The 20,947-nt window shown below is 47.9% G+C and overlaps 1 protein-coding gene across 2 annotated transcripts in view; it reads left to right on the forward strand.

Annotated features, from left to right (window-relative positions):
• TENT4A (terminal nucleotidyltransferase 4A) overlaps nucleotides 1–19,786 on the forward strand; it is a 41,362-nt gene extending 21,576 nt beyond the window's left edge. Inside the window, exons 2-13 of one of the 2 annotated variants that reach the window (XM_069492122.1) lie at nucleotides 201–324; nucleotides 1,358–1,404; nucleotides 2,549–2,669; nucleotides 5,586–5,693; nucleotides 6,610–6,738; nucleotides 9,360–9,573; nucleotides 11,589–11,715; nucleotides 12,745–12,845; nucleotides 13,464–13,636; nucleotides 14,131–14,289; nucleotides 16,401–16,565; nucleotides 17,504–19,786. In XM_069492122.1, the coding sequence (XP_069348223.1) occupies nucleotides 201–324; nucleotides 1,358–1,404; nucleotides 2,549–2,669; nucleotides 5,586–5,693; nucleotides 6,610–6,738; nucleotides 9,360–9,573; nucleotides 11,589–11,715; nucleotides 12,745–12,845; nucleotides 13,464–13,636; nucleotides 14,131–14,289; nucleotides 16,401–16,565; nucleotides 17,504–17,698 (1,663 nt within the window). In that variant the 3' untranslated portion in view covers nucleotides 17,699–19,786. The remainder of the gene's footprint in view (nucleotides 1–200; nucleotides 325–1,357; nucleotides 1,405–2,548; nucleotides 2,670–5,585; nucleotides 5,694–6,609; nucleotides 6,739–9,359; nucleotides 9,574–11,588; nucleotides 11,716–12,744; nucleotides 12,846–13,463; nucleotides 13,637–14,130; nucleotides 14,290–16,400; nucleotides 16,566–17,503) is intronic. The other variant, XM_069492123.1, reaches the window with a different exon arrangement.
• The last annotated feature ends 1,161 nt before the right edge of the window (nucleotides 19,787–20,947 follow it).

The following is a 20,947-nucleotide window of genomic DNA, read 5'->3' on the forward strand; positions in this document are numbered from 1 at the left end:
TTTGGTATTGACAAAGCTCATGTGACTCTGTGGTGTTAAGCCACAGGGTGTGATTTTGTCCACCATGATCTTCATTTCATTACATACTTTGAGAGGAGAAAAGAAACTGGATTTAAATAGCCAGATGTATGTTTTAGTGTCATACTAAGTCTGGTTAAGTTCAATTGTAACTCTAGTATGTTTTCTCTCTTACTCACTAGACTTCATGAGGAAATAATTGACTTTTACAACTTCATGTCCCCTTGTCCTGAAGAAGCAGCCATGAGAAGAGAGGTGGTGAAACGGATCGAAACTGTAGTTAAAGATCTCTGGCCGACGGCTGATGTGAGTACACTCTCTGCACTTCTGTGCCGCACGTCCCGTCACACCCGGGTGCGTCCGAGCACCCTGTGATTGCTGTGGCAGCTGGATCCACGCCCTGTTTCTCGTGGGCCCAAGGCAGCAGTTCTCCGCATGTGGTTTTGGGATGGGCAGCTGCACCTGGGAGCCGGTTAGAATGCACAGCCCACCCTGCACCTGCTGCATCAGCCCCCCTGCGCTGGGGCCAGTATCCGTGTGCACACCCAAGCGTGAGGACCCCCAGCATAAGGGATTTGTGGGTTTTTTTGGAATGAAGTGATTACTTAAATTCACCTTAAGGTTAGACATTTCACCGCCATCCGCCACCCACCACACATGGTAGTATATGACTTGTGTTCATTTCATGACAGCGGGAAGTGTTCCTCACGCGGCACTTTCACGGTGAGTAGGCAGGTGTGTGCTCAGAGGAGGCGCCTGGGCACTCCGGCGTGCTCGGTGCGGGCAGCATGCGCACCCCTCTGTGCAGCTGCTCGGCAGCCTGGGCCCCGTGCTCAGCACACCTTCCCCACCACCACCCGGGCAGCCCCGCCCCAGCGAGTGCGCAGGGGGTGGGAGGGACACGCGTGCTCTCAGTGCAAGGGCAGCGACTTGGTTTCCTTCCTCTTTTAAAATGATATATTCATACATTTGTGGCTTTAAAATTCAGTACCTGGGACAGAGCCCTGCCTGGTGCCTTGGCTCTGGGCCTGAGAGATTGTTGGAGGGTTTGACACTGGCTCTGAAAAGTCCTCAGCTTTGTGTGGGCATGGGGTGAGGCCCAAGTTCCCTCTTAATATTGGGATTTTAGAAATTCCTTTCTGGGGCAGGTCTTTAACTTAAAGAAAAAGGGAATTTTCTAGTTCATTGTAGGACTGTTTTTTGCCTCCCCCTCCCGCCAACTTCCAAAATAGTTTTACTTTTACCCAAAGGTATAGTGAGGCTTGTTTGGTAAGAAATAATGGAAGTAGGACTACTTGAATTGTAGTACACACCTTAAAACAATCGCTATTTCTTGCAGGTACAGATATTTGGCAGCTTTAGTACAGGTCTCTATCTTCCAACGAGGTGAGTACCAGATTAGTGTTTGTGCATATTTCGGGGTGGGGATGGTGTCTGTGTGTATAGTAAGGGCCAAAAGTATATTCTTTGTGACCGAATCTAAGGCTAGGAATGCCAGCTAAAGGAAGATGCTAGGGGTCACAGAGGGAAAATTGGCAGAAGTAAAATTCAGATTCATAATATGTTAGTGAATTGATGGCTTTGCATTTTTCCTCTGTGCACTTGTTGGGTTACAAACATGCTGGATGCTGTAAACAGAAGATGAGTGAGAGGACCATGGGAAGTAAATGCAGTTAGATATTTTGGGGCATTTTTTTGAAAAACTGATCTTATGTTTTAATGAAGATTCAAGGAAAATTCTACTTAAGCAGTAAGGATTTTTATCTGAGAAAATGTCAGACACTTTTGCACTCTAAAATTGTTTTCTAGTCTTTTCTTATTAAGTACTCCTTGATATCCAAATAAATTTTATATGTATTGTTTCATTAAAAGTTTAGCTTCTGTTAACCCACTGATACAGTGTTTGGAGACTGAAGAGGCTGTAGTCTCAGGATTTGGGGGTTGGTGTTGTCAGGGACGGCGGGAATAGGACAGATTCAGGGTATCCCTGGGTCAGCCACAGTGATCCGGTGTGGACAGTGTGGGAGTTGGGTCCAGGAAGCTTGGGGCCTCAGCTTGGTTTGGAGGGTCAGGCGTTTTCATCTCAGCCCCTCAGTTACCTCGTGCTGTTGGGAGACTCTTTCATCCTGCTTACTTTCTAGCTTATGTCACAGATACCGTAAGTCCTCAGTGTTGTCCGTAGGGTCTTGGAAACTGCGACTGTAAGTGAAACAATGTATAGAAGGTCCTCAAATAATGAATAATGAAGGTTTCCTTCAACATCATTTTGTTAATGTATTGAAGAGGGAAAAAATTGGTTTCCTCGTACATCATTTACCTTCAAGTCACAGTTTCCAAGAACCTCTCAGTGTTAAGTGAGGAGGTTCTGTCGTTCATAAACTGCACTGCGTCTCCCTACGGACAGTGCTCTTGTTGGGATTACGGCTTGGCCTTTGAGGGAGATGCAGGCACGGTACTGTGGCACGTGTTGTCCCTGTGTCATCTCGTGTGAGGGGAGCAGTGGTTGATGTGCAGTTTTTCTTCTGTCCAGCGACATAGATCTGGTGGTCTTTGGAAAATGGGAGCGTCCTCCTTTGCAGCTGTTGGAGCAGGCCCTGCGGAAGCACAACGTGGCTGAGCCGTGTTCCATCAAAGTCTTGGACAAAGCTACGGTAAGCGCTGGGCTTGGGGTCCGCCCCGTGCCAGGGCCTCCGCGCTACGTGGGCATCATGTCTTGCACCTCCATGACTAGCTTGTGTTTGACAGCAGTTATTGGCTACATTTTTGAAGACTTCTCTACTTTTAGTATAAACATGCTTGTTACATTTTTGTTTTATAATCATGATTACCAGCCAAGAACGTGTTTAGTGGCAGTCTGAACTGTTGGAATTCGTGAGCTTGTCAGACTGTTCTTGGCATTAAAAATATGGTTGTGTCTACTTGTGTCAGGATGAACAAGGAAAGGAGGTTAGTGTGCGAAACGAGATATCGTAACATTCAGGAACTGCCTGTTCTGGGTCACGCAGCTCAGTGACTAAGCCATGGCATTTGTGTTTACCATCGGCTAAGTTATGTTCAAGAGAGAAAAACATAAGAGTTCCTTTTGTTCAAAAAACGTCCATGTGTGAAAGACCTCTTACCTTGGTGAGAAGTTTGAAGATGAGACTGCTCTGGTGTGTACGTTAAGGTTTATGTCAGTCCAGGGTTAGAAACAGCTCAGGAACTGTAAGTCACCTGCCTGTTGTATGACGGTTATTAGCTCACCTGTACTGTAGGTAGCCTTGCATTTTTCAGTTGGTGTTTCAGCTTAAGCGTGATTAACATCCTTGTCGTGTTTGAGTGGATTGTCAGAAGTTAAGATGGGAGCTTCATTTTGCTCATGTGGTGGTACAGTGAGGAGGTGTTCTGTGTGTTTCTTGAGTGTTAACTCTTAGGTGCTTTTAATTGGCGTGGGGGATAGATTTTAAAAATGATGTATGCACTGAGAAATGTACAGCTACCAGGTAGATGTCTTGTTGAATTTCAATGAAGTGCGTGCACCTGTGTCACTGGCACGTGGGCTGGAGAGCAGGGGGCCAACACCACTTCCTTCAGGCCTGTCTCCCAGATGGGGCCGTTTGCTTTCCTGCCGTCTAGCACCAGACACGAGCTCTGGCCACCTTCCAAAACGCTCGCCGGCCTTATTGCTCTAGTCTTCCCAGCTGCTCTCATTGGCAGATGCTGTTGTTCACATTTTATAGGTGAGGAAACTGAGGCACAGAGAGCTGTGATGATTAGTATGAGGTGGATTAAACAGCCAGTGTGAGGCGGTGCCTCGATTAGCCCTGGCCTCCACTATGGGCATGAGCACCGAGCCACGTGCCTGCCCTTCTGCTCCTCTGTGCCGCGGCCCCTTGTCCCTCACTTGGGGGCTATGGGAGAGGTGGGCAGCTGGGCTGTCTGAGGCCCTCCAGCTCTCCTGTTCTGGCTCTGCCCTCCGTGAGTGCCCAGTTGATGGAGACTAGGCTTCTGGAAGCGGCAGGGTGGGTGGGGATTTCTGACCATGTATCATGGTTCAGATGTGGAGGAGCTAGAAGGGTCGTGCCTGCGTGTCCTGAGTTCCAGAGCATTCTGGAGGACACTCGAGCAGCTGTTGCAGTGCTTGGCCCCAGTGGCCCCTTACTGTGCGTGTTGGCCACTAAGTCCCCTTCCCTCTGTTACCCGAGGGCCCACGTGGACTGTGAGGAGAGCAGGCGCGTGTGTCCACTGTGCTCCCTGCGCTGTGTTCCAGCCGTTGCCTGGCCGCGCTGCTGCTGGGCATGGTCAGCATGTCATTGCGGGCTCAGGAGCCCAGGGGTGAGGCTGTGCTGAAGGTGAAAGCTTGTCTATTGGGAACAGCACTCAAAAATAAATATTATAATGTTACTACTAATTTCCAGAGTTTGGAGGCTCAGGCTGTGAGTGCAGGAGTGTGTGTGCGTAAGCAGAAGGCAGGGGAGCACCAGAAGGGATTCTGGGGAGTAAGCTCACGAGGATGGAAAAGCAGGTGCTTCCCAAGCCCGGGGTTGGGCATGGCCAGGGTGTCAGAAGGTGTAGGTAACTGAGTGTGCGGCTGCTTCTGCAGCAGTTTTGATGAGTTCTTACCCTGCCTGGTGGTCAAGGTGAGGTCCGAACGTCTCTGTCCCTGCTGGCCCATCCTCCTCCCTTGGCAGTTTGCCCCCGGTGTGGGTTTTGAAGCCAGAGTGGGTGTGTGCCGAGTGAGCTGTGGCTTTGTCGACTGTGTGTCGACGTTGAAGCCTCTGCTAGACCGGAATGCTTGGGTGAAGGGAACTCCTCCTTTATTCCTTCAAGGAACAGAACATTGCCTTTCTTCAGGAAGAACACAGTTTTGGTGAGTGGGGAGGCAGTGAAGTGTGGTCTGAATGTTTTTTGGGCAGTTTTTATGAGGCTCATTTTGAGTGCCTTTTGGTGATAATTCTTGTTAATGAGAGTACTTCCAAAATAGCCTTTTATTCTCTGATTTTTAGGGGAAATTTTTCTTAGTAAAATGGTCTTTAAGAGTGAAAACCTAAAGTAGAATTGTTTAGAGAAACAATATCGGTACAAAATGTAACTTCAGAAATGGCTGTGAAGCTACTGGGAATGATTTCAAACAGATTACCAAACATACTTGGCGGCCCAAGCGCCCCTCGGCCTCCCCAAACACACGTGTGGCAGGGCCTGGGCCGGCTGCTCCTCCAGGTGGGCCTCCTGCCGCCTCCTTCCCTGGGACAGCTGCTCCCCTGGGCTCCCTCCCTTCCGTTCTCTGATGCTCAGCCCTCAGCCTCGGGCCGAGCCAGGCCAGCTGGGGCACGCGGGGCAGGCGCCAGCTGTGTGAGAGGCTGGGAACAGGATAGTGGGTCGCCCTGGGTTCCCAATATCACTGAGGTCAATACCTGGCAAAGTTCCCTTTCTTCTCATTTTAAAATCTGGCGTTCATGATCCCTAAGCACCTTTTGTGAATAAGAATAAAAGCCCAACACCTCTCTACAACTTGGGAAACATTTTAATGCCCGACTGTGAAAAATGTTGCATATTAAAGGACAATTTTCAAAATTAAATCTTTACAGGTACCAATAATAAAACTCACAGATCAGGAGACTGAAGTTAAAGTCGACATCAGCTTTAACATGGAGACTGGCGTCCGGGCAGCGGAGTTCATCAAGAACTACATGAAGGTACTGTCACTGGGGAGTTAGCGCCGTGTGCGAGGGCTTGAGCTCTCACGCTGGGTCTCTCTTCTCTCATGAACGTTCAAGACTCCCCCTGCAGGTAGGAGTCTTAGTGGTGCAGTCTGTACGCTCCCATTGTTTGTCCTCTAATGTTATCTGTAGGGATACTTGGAAATTATGTAGCTTTCTTTCAGATTTGCTTTTCTTGAGTAACCATTTCATGACGTTGAGAATTATTTTAGAGAGCTTTGTTAAAATGTTCTTTCCAGTTATTGCGAAGAGACTTTGTGTCTAGCTCACGTGCCTCATTCGCAATTTTAGCCCAGGTGTCCACACTTTTGATGGCCTCAGTGCCTGAGGGTGGGATGACAGTAGTTGCTTGAGCTGATGTATGTTGGACTCTTGATCTCCTGCTACAGCAGGGGCGCTGGACCCTTAGCAGGGGCTCCTGCACCCTCGGGGCCTTCTTCCTGCAGTTTCCGGGTTCCCTTCCCTCTGCGTCATCACCTGGTCCAAAGGCGCTTGTCTGGCCCCAGCATGAGGTCAGCAGCAGCCACGAAGCCCCCAACCCACCCCAGTGCGCTGCCCTTCCTTGCTGCCCTCACTCTGCCCGCCGGCTGGGGAGCACTGTCCGCTCGCCCTGGGTAGCAGGCTATGGTGAATATGAGAATGGGCACCTCCGTTACTCGCCAGAGCCCCTGTGCCTGGTGACTCATCCTGCTGGATCGGAACCTGGGGGCCCCACAATTGGTATTTTTCACAGGTCCCTCAGGAAATTCTTAGGCCCCCCTAAATTTTAAGACTGATTGGCCTAGAGCCTTCGGATGGCCAAGAAGATTGATTAAACTTTCATTTCTGTCCTGTGAAATTTCTTTAGAAGTGTATGAACTAATCAGTAAATCTTTTTCTTTGGAATTTACAGAAATATTCATTGCTGCCTTACTTGATTTTAGTATTGAAACAGTTCCTTCTTCAGAGGGACCTGAATGAAGTTTTTACAGGTGGAATTAGCTCATACAGCCTAATTTTAATGGCCATTAGCTTTCTACAGGTATGTATGCCTCCTCCCGTGAGAACGTTTGCATTAAGATATGCGTAAGAGTGGAATCCTCATGTTCTGATTGATTGCCTCGTGAATCCTAGCAGTGCTTGCTCTCCCTTCACTGTTCTGTTCCGATTTGGTGGAGATTGACATCTAATTTTTCTAATAAAACCTTCTTTTTATCAGTGCTTCTTTCCTGTTACTCCTTTATAGCTAATTTTTGTAGCTGATTTAACTATCAGGGTAGGGAATACTTGTTTCTATAAGATAGGTGTATGTCAGTCGAAGCTCAAGGAAATGCTCTTAGGAAACATCCATTCCTTGGTAGACGATAAACGGCTATTTTTCTTGATGCTTCTCTGTTATTTATACTGAAAAAAAAACTTGTCTCGGAATAAAGTTGGGTACCATATATGGGGGGAAAGTTTAAAAGAGAGCTTTTCTTCTCAGATGGATGAAACAGTAATATTTTGTCTTAAATTATATGTCCTTATTTTGTTGAATAACATGATGGAAAATCTATCAATAGAAAACCTTCCTAAAAGTGTTTAAAAAGTGTAAGTGTTAAATGCTATGATGTATTGATAAACTATACTTACACTTTTTAAACATATAGTCTCTAAGTTAATTGAAACATTAATTATTCCATTTACATATCCTTGCATGAAGAACTCGCTGTTCTTTACGAAATCTGAGGATAGGATGACAGGCTTCTTGCTTGAGCTGATGTATTTTGGACTCTTGACCAGCTGCAGCAGGGGCGCTGGACCCTTAGCAGGGGCTCCTGCACCTTCGGGGCCTTGCCCCTGCACTTTGCCAGTTTGCTTCCCTCTTCGTCATCACCTGGTCCCAAGGCGCTTGTCTGGCCCCAGCATGAGGCCAGCAGCAGCCACGAAGCCCCCAACCCACCCCCAGTGCGCTGCCCTTCCTTGCTGCCCTCACTCTGCCCGCCGGCTGGGGAGCACCGTCCACTCGTCCTGTGTTGTAGCGAGCTGTGGAGAACACGAGAGTGAGTTCTGCACAACTGTATTCCTCCATGCTCACCATTAATTTTGTATTTGTGATTGTGCTTAGTGAGGGTTTTAAGTCCAGAATTTGGCAATTTTCTCATCAATACTACTGATAGTAGAACTACTGGTTATACCACCTTTAATTATTGCGACTTTCTCAGTGTGTCTTCACAGAAATGCTTTAAGAATAGTGAAAATGGAGTTCCATGTCTGTTTTCTTACAGTTTAGTCACATTGTCTTATTTTCCACCTTCTCCTCTATGATGGAGTTTTTGGACATTATTTTGAACTAAACACATCCTTCTGTTCTTCACTGATTTCTCCATTTGTTCCTGATTTGAGCTCTGTCCACGGCTGGCTGTGGCAGCGTGGCAGCTCGTACTTCAGCTATACCCAGTGTCTCCTGCTGCCCTCCCTCGGGGGTCCTTGCAGTGATCCTGGGACCCCACAGGAGGCCACCCTAGCGTGGGCGATTGCTGTGTCCATCTCCACATCCCAGTGTCAGAGCCCATCCTGCCTCCACTGTGACTGCTGAAAGCATCTGAGTTCGTTTCACAACTGGCTGACGGGGGAGGCCAACCTGGCACTGGGCAGGCTGGTATCGTGGAAATATGCAAATAAATCCTCAGAAGCCTAAATTCCCCAACCCTAAAAATACCTGTAGGCTTGAGGAGACGTATTTCCTGGGAAGCTCTGTTATAAATATTTTTAATCGTTATACTTCTGTCAAGACATTTACTTGCGTGTGGACTTGAGCACCATGTTCTAGAGTGGCGCTGTCAGGTAGAATTTTCTGTGCGGAGGGCAGCGTCCCACATCTGCACAGCCCAGCAAGATAACCGCGTACGGCTACTGAGTGCTTGCAGTGTGGCTGCTGAGATCGACACACTGAATTTTAATTGATTTGTTTTAATTCACTTGACTAGAAATAGCCACATGTGGGCAGCACATGTCTGGAAGACTGAGAATTATGAGTCTGTTATGTCAGCAACACTTTGGAGGTTGCAGTGGACCATGGCTTAGGTTTAGAATAAGTTTATTGCCTGCTTGAAGAAAATGTGTCTCTGAACGGAGGCTGACGCTAATCTGTATGACAAGCAGGATGTAAATTTGCTCTAAATATTATCATACAATACTAATTACACAGTTAAATTAATCATTTCACATTCTGGTTTTTTTGAGATACTGTTCCACTATTCAATCTAATGCTGCCCCCTATTGGCTATATTTTAGAATAACGAAATTGTGACTAGAATTGTTAGAATTACATCCTCTGTCCAGATGACTCAGTCTTGCAGAATGTGGTCAACCTACTCACCAGTATGTGGCAACTGTGGTTAATCAGATGGCTCGTGGGAAGTTGCTGTATGGGTTACCAAGTTCAAAAAAGCATAATAAAGTTCAGATTAGCGCATTTATTTCTTTTGAACACTCCTGTTGACAGAAGCTGTCCAGGTTCTGTTAGTGCCTCCTTGCGGCTACCCCTGCTTCCTGCTGGTGCGAGAGTGAGCACAGCTCAATGCTGTGTCCTTGAAGAGATGCTAGCAGGTTTCATTGCATGCTGTCTGCTGTAGTACATGACTTGAATCTATGCAAATTGTTGATGCGTTGCTTTTACAGTTGCATCCAAGAATTGATGCCCGGAGAGCGGATGAAAACCTTGGAATGCTTCTCGTAGAATTTTTTGAACTCTATGGAAGAAATTTTAACTACTTGAAAACTGGTATTAGAATAAAAGAAGGAGGTGCCTATATCGCCAAAGAGGAGATCATGAAAGCCATGACCAGCGGGTACCGACCGTCGATGCTGTGCATCGAGGACCCCCTGCTGCCTGGTAAGGGCGTGTGGCTCTGCACTGGTCTTGTGGGGCGCTGGCCACCGGGGCGGGGTGGGCCCTGAGAGCCCAGGATGAACTTGTTTGCCCTTGTTGCAGGGTACTCCTTCACTAGCAGGGTTAGTGGTGCCACTTTCAGAATTCCTGGTTTAATGCTTCTGATGGACTTACTGTCTTCTAAGCTGTTTACATTCTGTAATCAGCCAGAATTTAGAAAAAATTCTTGTTCTGATTATGAAAGTATTACATATTCACCATAAACTTTTCACTTACTGGAAATGTGTAACATGGAAAAGCAAAGGATGAGCTCTTCCCATCGGGTGTGTATTTCTCCAATTTTTTTCCTACGTGGGTATTAATATTTATTATTGCCATCTCATTAATTAAATGACATCCCACAGCACAAACAGATTTGCAGCTTGGCTTTTTGCGTAACAATGTATCCTAGACCCTTTCCTATATATGTCGGTTACGTTCTTTTATAAGGGTTGCCACATGAAGAGCCTGAGGCTGGGATCCAGTTTTCCCAATTTTTTTCCCTTTGGTATATTTAAGGATGCTTATGTCCCCATAACTTTGGTGACAGTCTTTCTTAATCTTTGCCAATCTGATAAAACCATGTGAAATCAATTTTCATTTAATATACATTTCTTAATGATTTGTGGGGTTAAACACATTGTTATTTGTCAAGTGCCCGAGTGTTGACTGAGCATCTGCTCGGTGAGACCTTGTTCTTTCTGTTGGAGTTACTCTGTGGTGGGGGGGGGGTCAGAACATGTGGTGGAGGACGCCAGCCCCAGGTGCCTCCCCCTGCGCCTTCCCTCGCGCTGACTCCACGTGCTGCCCACTGCCTGCTGGCCGTCCTCCTGGCGCAGGGTCCTGTAGGTGCCAGGGAAGCCTTTCTTGTCATGCATGCCATGCTTTACTTTTCTAGTTTGTCTTTTGCATCTGTATTTGGTATTTTGTATTGTTTAGGTCCTATACATTTAAAAAAATATCTTCATATTTAATGCTTATTTTTGTTTTGTGGCTTCTAAGGTATAAGATTTTTATTTCCTAAAAATCATTTGAGAGAAAATAAACTGTTGTGTTTTGTTGCTTTTGTTATTAAATGTGGTTTTCCTGGTAGCAGGTGTGGCAGTGTATCATCCGTCTTTTTGTCTGTGTTGGATCAGTCAAATGGGAGACATGTACATTTTCTTCAAATGTCTGCTTAAATGTCCTCGAAAAACAAAAGACCCATATTATCACTGCGTTATATTATTAAGTCTAGAAAAGATAAAATTCCAGTGCTTGGAATACGCCTCCTTAAAAAAATCCATACTTAACCTGAATTGTGAATATGTAAATTAAAATTCAAAACAGTGATTTTCTTATAAAAATTAAGCTCCTTTTGACTGGCTTACTTGGTGACTTCAGTGATGGGTTTCATCTGATTTGCCATCCATCCAGTTTCAGCACCTGGGAGTCCAGGCCGGAAATACTCTATTCTGAAGGATTTACTTCCTGCAGGTGCCATTAGTGTTCACTGAACTGCAGTGTCCTCAGGGTCAACTGGCCTCTGTGTCTGCAGCTGTCGGGTCGCTACAATGACTCAATTTTCAGGTTATCAGTCACGCTAGGTCATTGCTGGTGGTCTGCGTGACAGTGTCTTTGGCTTCCTTGTGGTTTTTTGCCACCTGGAGAGTTAGCAGACTTTTTCATGAGCTGGCGCTCCCTCTGTGAATGACACGTCTCTGTCCGTGGAGGTGGACCCTGACCACACGGCATGCGATGGTGCAGACTGGACCTCCTGCGCTTGCACAGCGTGAGCTGCGGGTTGTGATTGACTGTGTGTTTGTAGGGGCCAGTTTCCACATGTGTCTGTTGTTGGCCTCATTCACCTCCGCTGGTGGGGTCTGGGAGTGTTTTAGTGGTGAGAACCTTCAAAATAACTGGGATGAGAAGATCGGAAACATCCGGTGATGGCCCAGTCTTTCTGGTGGTGCTTGACAGCCAGCTGCCTTCTGTTGCAGGAAACGACGTCGGCCGGAGCTCCTATGGGGCAATGCAAGTGAAGCAGGTTTTTGACTACGCCTACATTGTCCTCAGCCACGCCGTGTCGCCGCTCGCCAGGTCCTATCCAAACAGAGATTCTGAGAGGTAACACAAGCCATATGTCTGTTCTGGGCCCTTGGCATCTCCTGTGTCATTTACTGCCGTGCAGTTTATTAGGGGTTACACTATCATATTTTAGAAGAACTTGAATGTGTTGGTGAAGGAAGAAGACCTTTCAGGAATTGAGGATGGCTGTGTTTGACTCATCCATGGTTGAGAGTTGAAAATTTCTTATTTGGGGAGTTGATATTTTCTTTGGGGTATTTTGTTTTGGGGGAACTGATTTTTTGTCTTTTAAAACTCTGGCACATAATGCTTTTTCTCCAAGTAGTGTTCAAAATGTGAACTTTCAGCTTCTGAGTGAACAAGCACGTGTACCCAGGCCCTACCCTTCTCTCTTGTGTACAGTTGCTCCTCATTCTACATTTTGGGACATTTTTGCAGTGGTATATTGGTAGCCAGAGATGTTTATTTTTGACCTCTGTTCTCCTATGATGGGGGTGGGGGTGAGGAGATGGGAGTGCAAAAGGGAGGATGATGTCCCGAGAGTGGCCGTGGAGATGGCACATCCCTGCTGCTCCTCAGGTGGATGATGGAATGGATGCATCTTTGAGGCCTGGCTCGGCAGCCTCTCCGCACACTCGTGGTGGTGTAGTAGAACTTTGCATGGGTTTGGCTGACTGTGACCATGCAGTGTTTTCAGTTGGTGCTCTGGGCCCTGTGACTCGGTGTCTCTTAGCACCATCTCTGCATTCTTGCCCGTGCAGTGGGAAGTGGCAATGTCAGAACTTCCTGACCGTCATGGGTGGGAAGGCTGTGCTCCCTTACTCAAGAACTGGACTGAAACAGTCTTCTGTAGATAGATGTAGGTTCAAGGACTTCTACATGAACGTGATCTCAGGGTGTACTTGTGCATACACCTGAGAAGTCATAGATATTTTGTAAAGGTATTTCAGCTCTTTTTGTACTTCCATTTCAAAGAAGACTTGTAAGTATGAAGTAGCTACCCGAGAGGGGTTGTCAGCTCCCTGGTACCTGCTGTCCTGTGTTGATGTCCGTGATGTCCCTTTGCAGTACTTTGGGCAGGATCGTCAAGGTGACTCAGGAAGTGATCGACTACCGGCAGTGGATCAAGGAGAAGTGGGGCAGCAAGATCCACCCGTCGCCGGGTCTTGGTGAGAGATTAATTTATTTGTGTTCATCTCCATCATCTGACGTGCTAATGCAGAAGTATCTTTGTCCCTTAATGGTAAACTGTCCAAGCTGAGAAAATAGTTTTTCTGATAAGCACTGAACTGAAAACTGTAAGATCGAGACCAGCACTGTCCAGTAGAAATGTAATGCGTGCCACACGTGGAATTCTAAAGTGTGAAAAGGAACAGGTGAAATTAATTTTAATGTATTTTAATCAACCTAATTCAAAATATTAACATTTTATCATGTGATCAACATAAAAATTATTGAGATGTCCTACGACTTTTTTGGTACTAAGTCTTTGAAATCCGGTGTGTGTTTATACTGACAGCACATCCTACTAAGATGCTAAGCTTTCATCAGAAACTCTTGGTTTGTATTTAGATTTCATAAACTTCACAGTTGACGATTTATATACCCAAGCTTTACATGTTTAAATGTTTTCCAATAAATAACTGAATGTAATTTTAAAACTTAAAATTTAATAAAATTCAGCGTTCGTCCTTCGGTCACGTGAGCGGCATCCGCGGCGGGGCGGTGCCTGTGCCGGCGGACTGCACAGGGTGCCCTGGCGCTTACCCGGCCTCCTCCCTCCACAGACAACAGAATCAAGATAAAAGAGCGAATAGCCACGTGCAACGGGGAGCAGACCCAGAGCCGAGAGTCCGAGTCGCCCTACGGCCAGCGTCTGACCCTGTCCCTCTCCAGCCCCCAACTCCTCTCCTCGGGCTCCTCTGCTTCTTCGGTGTCGTCCCTTTCCGGAAGTGACGTTGTGAGTGTGCCCTCGGCCTCCCCGCCGCCGCCTCCGTGTGTCTGTGGGTTGGTTTGTGTTCCTGGTGAACGTCCGTAGCAGCGAGTTTACACTGTCTCCTCCTCAGTTTTGATCACGTTTTGTTTCTGTGTGTGGGGGCGTCGGGGGCAGCCCTGAAGTCTGCGCTGGGTGGTCCCTCGTTGCGAACCTTGAGAACCTTTGTTGCTCTCGTGACCCATCAGGAGCAGTGATACTGTCCACAGTTGAACCACAGTGGGCTTTCTTGAATAGTTTTATAAAAGTCTATTTGGAGATAAAATTTAAGTCCAGGTGTCTCTTCCGTATTTCCTTTAACATTCTTTTTCAGTTTTGAAATTACCTGAAGGAGGTCTGGGTAGAGTCAGACTGTTCAGAAGTTACGCTCGCCTGCTAACCCTCCTAGCTAGCCTGAGCAGGCACAGGGCGGTGCACCCTGTGGTTCAGCTGTGCTTGTTGTTTCTTGTCCTGGATTCAAGGATTCAGACACGCCGCCCTGCACAACGCCCAGCGTTTACCAGTTCAGTCTGCAAGCACCAACTCCTCTGATGGCCGGCTTGCCCACTGCCTTGCCCATGCCCAGCGGCAAGCCCCAGTCCACTGCGTCCAGAACCCTGATCATGACAACGAACAATCAGGTACGGGCCCCAGGGAATAGCTTATGGGCTGAGAAATGCACTAGAGGAGATTGGGTTCCTTTCTGTCTTGTTATAGGGAAGTCCTTTTTGTGGATTGATAGCGTGTAGTTCCTGTCATTCTGTAAAGGACAGTCTTTAACGCTGCCAACGCTGAGACACTTGTGGTTGTTGAGTACTGAACTGACTTCTGAGGGGGCCAAGTTGACCATCTTTCTGCATGTTACCTTGGTGCCCAGCGTGAGACCCGCTGTCCTGGGTCATCTCGGGGACACTGATGCTGTTCGTTCAGCCCGTTCCCCGGGCAGCAGTGGACACCTGTCCCTGCTTTCTTCTTGTAATCTCAGTGTTTAGATTTTTAAAAAGTTTTAATGTGAACTTAGACTTTACCATGTTATTAATTAGGCATTATTTTTAGGGGTTTTTTTTTTTTCTGTTAGAATATGCTCTCTGTTTTTTTAAATATAGGTGAAGTCAGAAGTCTAAAGGAGAATTTTATAGATATTACATTTTGTATCTACTTCCCAACTGTACATGAGTTGAGTATGTATAGGTATCACATTAGTTTACTTCAAAGTAAAGTAAAGTCATTTTCTGAAAGTGGGTTATAATTTGAATGTAAAATGTTGTAGATACATGCAAATAGATATTGCCTCATTTCTTGGCGTTGTGCTCTCTGCTCTGGGGAGGATGTTCTCCAGCATACCCTGGAGCCCTCGAGGAGCTGCTGGAATGGCTGGCACGGCGCTGGACAGCACAGCCCAGCCAGAGCTGTCATATCCTACAGGCCTTTACCTATCGCAGAAACGTGAAGTCCTGAGGCAGTTGTTTACGTTATTAAAGTAAATTCTGCCACAGAAACGTGGTTGCCTTTTTACAGTCAAATTGGCCGTGACATCCCTGACTGTGTCACAGAGGTGTTTATTTTAACCTCCTGAGGGATCAGCGCTGAGAGCTGAGAGCCCCCACGGAGCTGCAGGGTCACACGCTGTGGCTGTTTGTGTGGCTCTGGCTGGGAGACTGCGGGGTTGGGGGTCTAGAGTGTCTAAGGAAATGTCAGGCCAGGTTGCCACTTATGTTCACGTCTTCATTATATGCTAACAGGCTGAAGTAGTAAAGTCATTAAAATGTTAAGACAAAGCTCAGAAACCACTTTCACATGTTGTTTCCAGTGGAATAATTAAGTAACATCCCATGTTTAAACATCGTATGCATTGTCTGTCCTGTGCAGCTCACGGCATGCTGAAGTCACCCACTCCGGGCGGGCTGCTAAGGCTGGTGGGGATGAAATCGGTGACCGTCACAGTTGGTGGGCATTCAGCTGTCAGAGACCCCGCGGGTGGAGCTTGCTTTCCTGGAGGCCCATTCCCCTGTGAGGGTGAATGCATTCCTCTGAGGAGAGAGTGTGGGTGTGGCGTGGGGCCCTGGCCCTGGCCCTGCCCAGGGAGGCACACTGGGGGCCTGGGCTCCTGGGCGAGATTCCCCCTCCCACTTCTAACAGTGTCACGAGGAGGCACTGCGTGTGCTCTGCAGCCCCCTGGAGCCACGTGTGAGGACCACAGCTCCTGCTCTGTCCACTCCCCTCGAGGGTCTTAGGGGTAAATGCTTCTATGCCAAGATGGGACCAGTACAGTTGTCACAAGTCTGAGAAGGGGTCTCGCCCCTCTGCTGCCAACAGCAATGGGTGGTCCAGAGGCAGAAGCCTCCCAGGAACTGGAGAGGAGGCCTGGGAAGAACTGCCATCCCATCCCCAGGCCCTCGGGCTCGGATCAAAGTGTTCCTTGCAGCACTGGAGCAGGGATTCACCCTGGGGCTCTTCGCAGACATCTGAGTGGCAGTTGGAATTCTGATGACTAATTTTTTGGTCATCAGTGAATTTCAAACTTTATGACTTGGGTTACTGGGCACACTTCATATTGTAATTGCTATTGCAGAGTATATTTTCAATGCAGAACAAAATACTGTTTGGTAATAGTAAGTCACCAACTGCTTTATCAAGCCCTTACGCAAATCGCCCTTCGTGAGCAGCTCCACCCTTTGCGGGGCTTGCTTTAGAGGTTGGATGGTGTTTTTATGTTGGTTTGGTACCTATGATGTCTCTGTTTTGTTCCTAGACCAGGTTTACTATACCTCCACCGACCCTAGGGGTTGCCCCTGTTCCTTGCAGACAAGCTGGTGTTGAAGGAACTGCATCCTTGAAAGCCGTCCACCACATGTCTTCCCCGGCCATTCCGTCGGCGTCCCCCAACCCGCTGTCGAGCCCTCACCTGTATCATAAGGTACATGGCATCTGTGGCCCACACACCCACCGAAGCCGCCACGTGAGGGGCGGTGTTGTACATTTTCTCCTCCAAAGAGAATTCCAGAGAGATCATTTGAAAGGCAGTTTATTTTCTGGTCATTCAGCTTCATGTTTGCTTTTCTTTCCTAACAAAACTTTAAAAATGTTAAATTGTTTTAAAATAATTTAAAATAATTATTCATGGTTCATGAATAATTCATGAGTGTGGGGTTCATGAGCGTACACACCTCTTACTCCACTCAGGCCCTCTCTCTTGTCTAATCCTATTTGCCTGTTAATTTTTTATTCTTGAGGCTTGGCTCTTTGGCCCTGTGTCACTAATTCCTGGTGATTATTTGTACTTGAGAGTTAAGTAGCAGAACATTCCCTCTCGGCTTTGTCCACCCTGTGGCAGCGAGCTCCCCTCCAGTCACCTGCTGAGCCGGTAGAGACGCTCTGGACGCTGCATTACAGCTTGGCAGGAAGGCAGTCCTCGTTACCGCGTTTTGGCTTTCCTTGCTCAGCTGCCTCCTGTCCATTTTGCTCTGAGATCTTCCCGAGACCTGCTTGTGTTTTCTGTCAGCCCGCTTTGCATGGGGACTTTGCTGTGCAGGGCTGTGCTCGGGGGTGACCCACACACCCCCCAGCCTGCGCTGACCCAGGCCCTGGCACCTGTGCTCACGGGTGTGGTGCCAGAGGTTGCAGTCACGGGTAGAAAACAAGAGGGGCCCTCTTATCTCTGTGGCAAACAGGAGTTAGGAGTGTGATTCCCGTGAGCTTGTGTAGTTTGATCCCGGCCCACAGTTCGTACCCTGAGAGGGTCCCTGAGCGGGAAGGGTGCTGTTTGTCTCAGTGCACGCCGAGTGCGGCTCGTGACGTGTGAGCGTCATGCCCGGTGTCCGAGTGCTGGCTCAATGCTGCTCTTTGTCTCTCCAGCAGCACAACGGCATGAAACTGTCCATGAAGGGCTCTCACGGCCACACCCAGGGCGGCAGCTACAGCTCTGTGGGCAGCGGGGGCGTGCGGCCCCCCGTGGGCAACCGTGGACACCACCAGTATAACCGCACCGGCTGGAGGAGGAAAAAACACACACACACGCGGGACAGCCTGCCCGTGAGTCTCAGCAGATAATGGCTCCTGGCTGCGCCGGCCTCCCCGCCCCCTCCCGCAGACTGCGCGGCCGCCCCGGGCGCCGGCGGGGGCGGGACCAGCGCCCAGCACGTCGGCCCGGGCACGCGGCCCTGCCGCGGATCACTCTGCATGTCTCTTTGTGTGGTGGTCGCGTCCATCTTAAAGAACAGCTCGTCGTGCTCATCTGTGAAGCCTTATCCAACGTGGACGTTGTTTTCTGCCTTCCCACGATTCTTCATTCAGTGCCGGTCAGGTCGGGCGCAGGAACTGCAGGACGGAGCGTGCGCTTGCAGTCTCGCGGCAGCCGGTGTCTGTCCCTTTGCAGTTTGGTGTCTTCATCGCGCGCTCGTCGGAGCAGCAGAGGAGATCAAGCCGCGCGCGTGTGTCTTTCCTCCACGGAGAAGCTCGGGGGTCACCGTGTCACTGCCCTCACGTTTCGTTTGAAATTTCAGAACTGTTTTTCTGTGTAAATACTGAAAACTTATGATTTGTGCAATAACTCAGATATTTTTTATTTAATTTCATATTTTCACATAAGTTATATTTAAGGGAGGAGGGAATTTTTTTAAAAGAGCTTAGATCCTTTCCCGAGTTGCATTTTCTAAGTTGGGTTCATTGCGTGGGCTGTTGTCTGAGGAGCATCGTTACAAACACCACGAGGAGGGGCTTGGGGGTTTTATTTTTATGTCTTTTCTTTTGGTCAGATGTGAGAGAAGGAGCCGAGCCGCCTGCGGGGTCCGAGGGGCTCGCTCCGAGGCCGTGGGACGTTCTGCTGGCGGCCCTGCGCTGGGCCTCATGCTGTTGTCCTGCTCTGACCACTGAGTTTTAATGTTTTGGTTTTTGATTCTTTTAAACTAGACAACAAATCCAGCATTTAAAGTGCCAGAAGTATAACTTTCTAAGGGGAGAAAAGGTGGTCACATTATAAAATCTAAAAAAAAAATGTGAACTTGGAAATGCTTCAGTCAGTTTTAGTAACATAGCCTGTGATGTGGGTCTGGTGAGTGTCATCACGGACCGTGGTACCCAGTTTTAGGAATGTGGAGAAAGGAATTCTGTTGATTCCGTTGGGAATCTGCATAGCAGTATGCATTCGTTCTGTTAAGAGCAAACATAGGAGAAGTTCTTCAGCTGCTCAGCGCACCGTGGGGAGTATTTTTAATGTATTGCAGGAGAGCACAGCCCAGCGTTGGGGCCGGGAGCGGCTGGCACCGACGTCGGAAGCATACAGGTATACTATGCAAGTGTATTCTGCCACAACAACCACTGTCTTTGTTACCTTTTTTTGAACAAGAATACCCATCCTGCCTAACCCTGAGTTTTTGGAGCACCACAGTTGTCCTGGGAGTTGGTTGCATCTTGTAGGCCATCTGACTTCCCGTTTTTAAAATTGGGGGTTCTGGCCCTGCTAAACACTACAGGTAGGTTGGTCTTTGAAGTCCACTAGTGGAGAATGTTGAGACGAGGAACTTGCTACCATGACACCTGATGGATGTGCAGCAGTGGGGAGTTCTAGATTGCTGTCTGAATGTGACGGACACCCAGCAAGGACAAGCTTTAAAATGTCTGCGGTCTGCCTTTGGAAGCAGGGCTGGCCCACACCGTCATTGGGAGCTGTCGACTGCGGCTGCAGGCTCTCTAGGAGGCATTCCAGGATAGAGTAGCACATTGTGTCTGCAGTTCTTGATGATCGGAAGTTATCAAAAATATTTAAAAATATTTAAATCGTGAACCTATTGATAAAGAATATTTATAAAAACTGATCTGTAGGCCTGTACTAATCTCTACGCATTAGCAATATTGACTGTAAACCTACATTAAGGAAACCACTGCGGGGATAGCCGCGAGTGTCCCGTGGGGTGTGCATTTTAAAGCTCGATTTATAGACACGGTACCATGTTCCATTTCCGTCATGGTGAACCAAATGAATTGGCCTGGCTACCACTGTGGTCTCGTGCTACAGATTTAACTAAAAGATATCATGTTTCGACTTTTTTTTGTGTGTGGACAACAATGTGGAAGCTAAAATTGACATATTTTTATGTAAAGTTTTTCTATTCTTTGATTTTTAATAAACTTGGGAAACCAGTTTTGTGTTTGTTTTCAAATATATGCTTTCCTTTCAAGGGGAAGGGTGACGTCTGTGTTTTCAGTTTTGGATTCTTATATTAGGGCAGTTCTTTAGCCAGTTATTACCCGGGTTCAACAAAAGGCAGATGCCAGTCCTGTGCAGTGAGTCAGGGAGGCCGGTTGTATTATCAACGGTTCATTAAATTGGACTGAGGTTCCAGACTTTGTACATACCTATATTAAAGAAAAGTACCTGGAACATACCCTCTGTTCTCACATTCTGATACTAATAGGAAATCAGGAAAGCCATTTAAGTGATACTATTTATATGGGATTTCTGATAAGCTGGTACATGATACTATATGTCTTAGACCACCCAGTAAAACATTTGTTTCCTCTATGTCTCTTTTAGGTCAACATTGCACCACTTAAAAACACACAACAAACCACCAATCATAATGTAGCTTAAAATGTAATTTAAGGTTGGAATTGCTAAGGAAATTTATAAGAATTCTTATAAACCAGCAAGGTGACAGAACCACCATGTCCCAGGTTGCATAGCCCTCTGTGTGTGTTCTAGAACCATCAGCTCTAGAGCCCTGCACGTGGTAGCCCTGTGGTCGTGGCACCCAGTTATGAGCGAGCACAAGCAGCTAAAGCACCAGGCTGGTGCTGGGGAGTGGAGTGCAGCCGGGGCGGGGCAGAGTGAGGGTGCAGACCCTTCTCCAGGGCGGTGGAGCTCCCCGCCCCCCCTTACCAGGACAGGGTGGAGGAGCAGAGGCTGCTGGGTGGATTTATAGCCCGGAGCATTTTTAAGTCTCTGTGGCCACTGGAGGACAGGCCTGGCTGAAGGTGGTGCTGAGGTGTGGGCGTCATGGGTGGAGAGACACGGCCAAATCAGGATCCGTGTTGGAGGCAGGGCTGGCAAGACCCTGGGACCCTGGATAGATGGGTGGGCGTGAGGGGAGTCACTCGTGACAACACCCCACCCCCCTGCAGGAGCCTGGAGCCTGTCCCAGAGGCATCCAGGAGCCTGAGGCAGCCAAGTTGCAGAGGGAGCCTGAGGCCACAGGGGGAAGTAGAGACTGCAGGGGGGGCTAAGACAGAAAATGAGTCCTGCTGTCCCAGCAGGCTTGGGGTGGGGATGTATGGAGGCTTGGTTCCGGAAAGCGAGGGCTC

This window comes from Eulemur rufifrons, chromosome 17, assembly GCF_041146395.1.
Source record: "Eulemur rufifrons isolate Redbay chromosome 17, OSU_ERuf_1, whole genome shotgun sequence".
NCBI classification, from domain to species: Eukaryota; Metazoa; Chordata; class Mammalia; order Primates; family Lemuridae; genus Eulemur; species Eulemur rufifrons.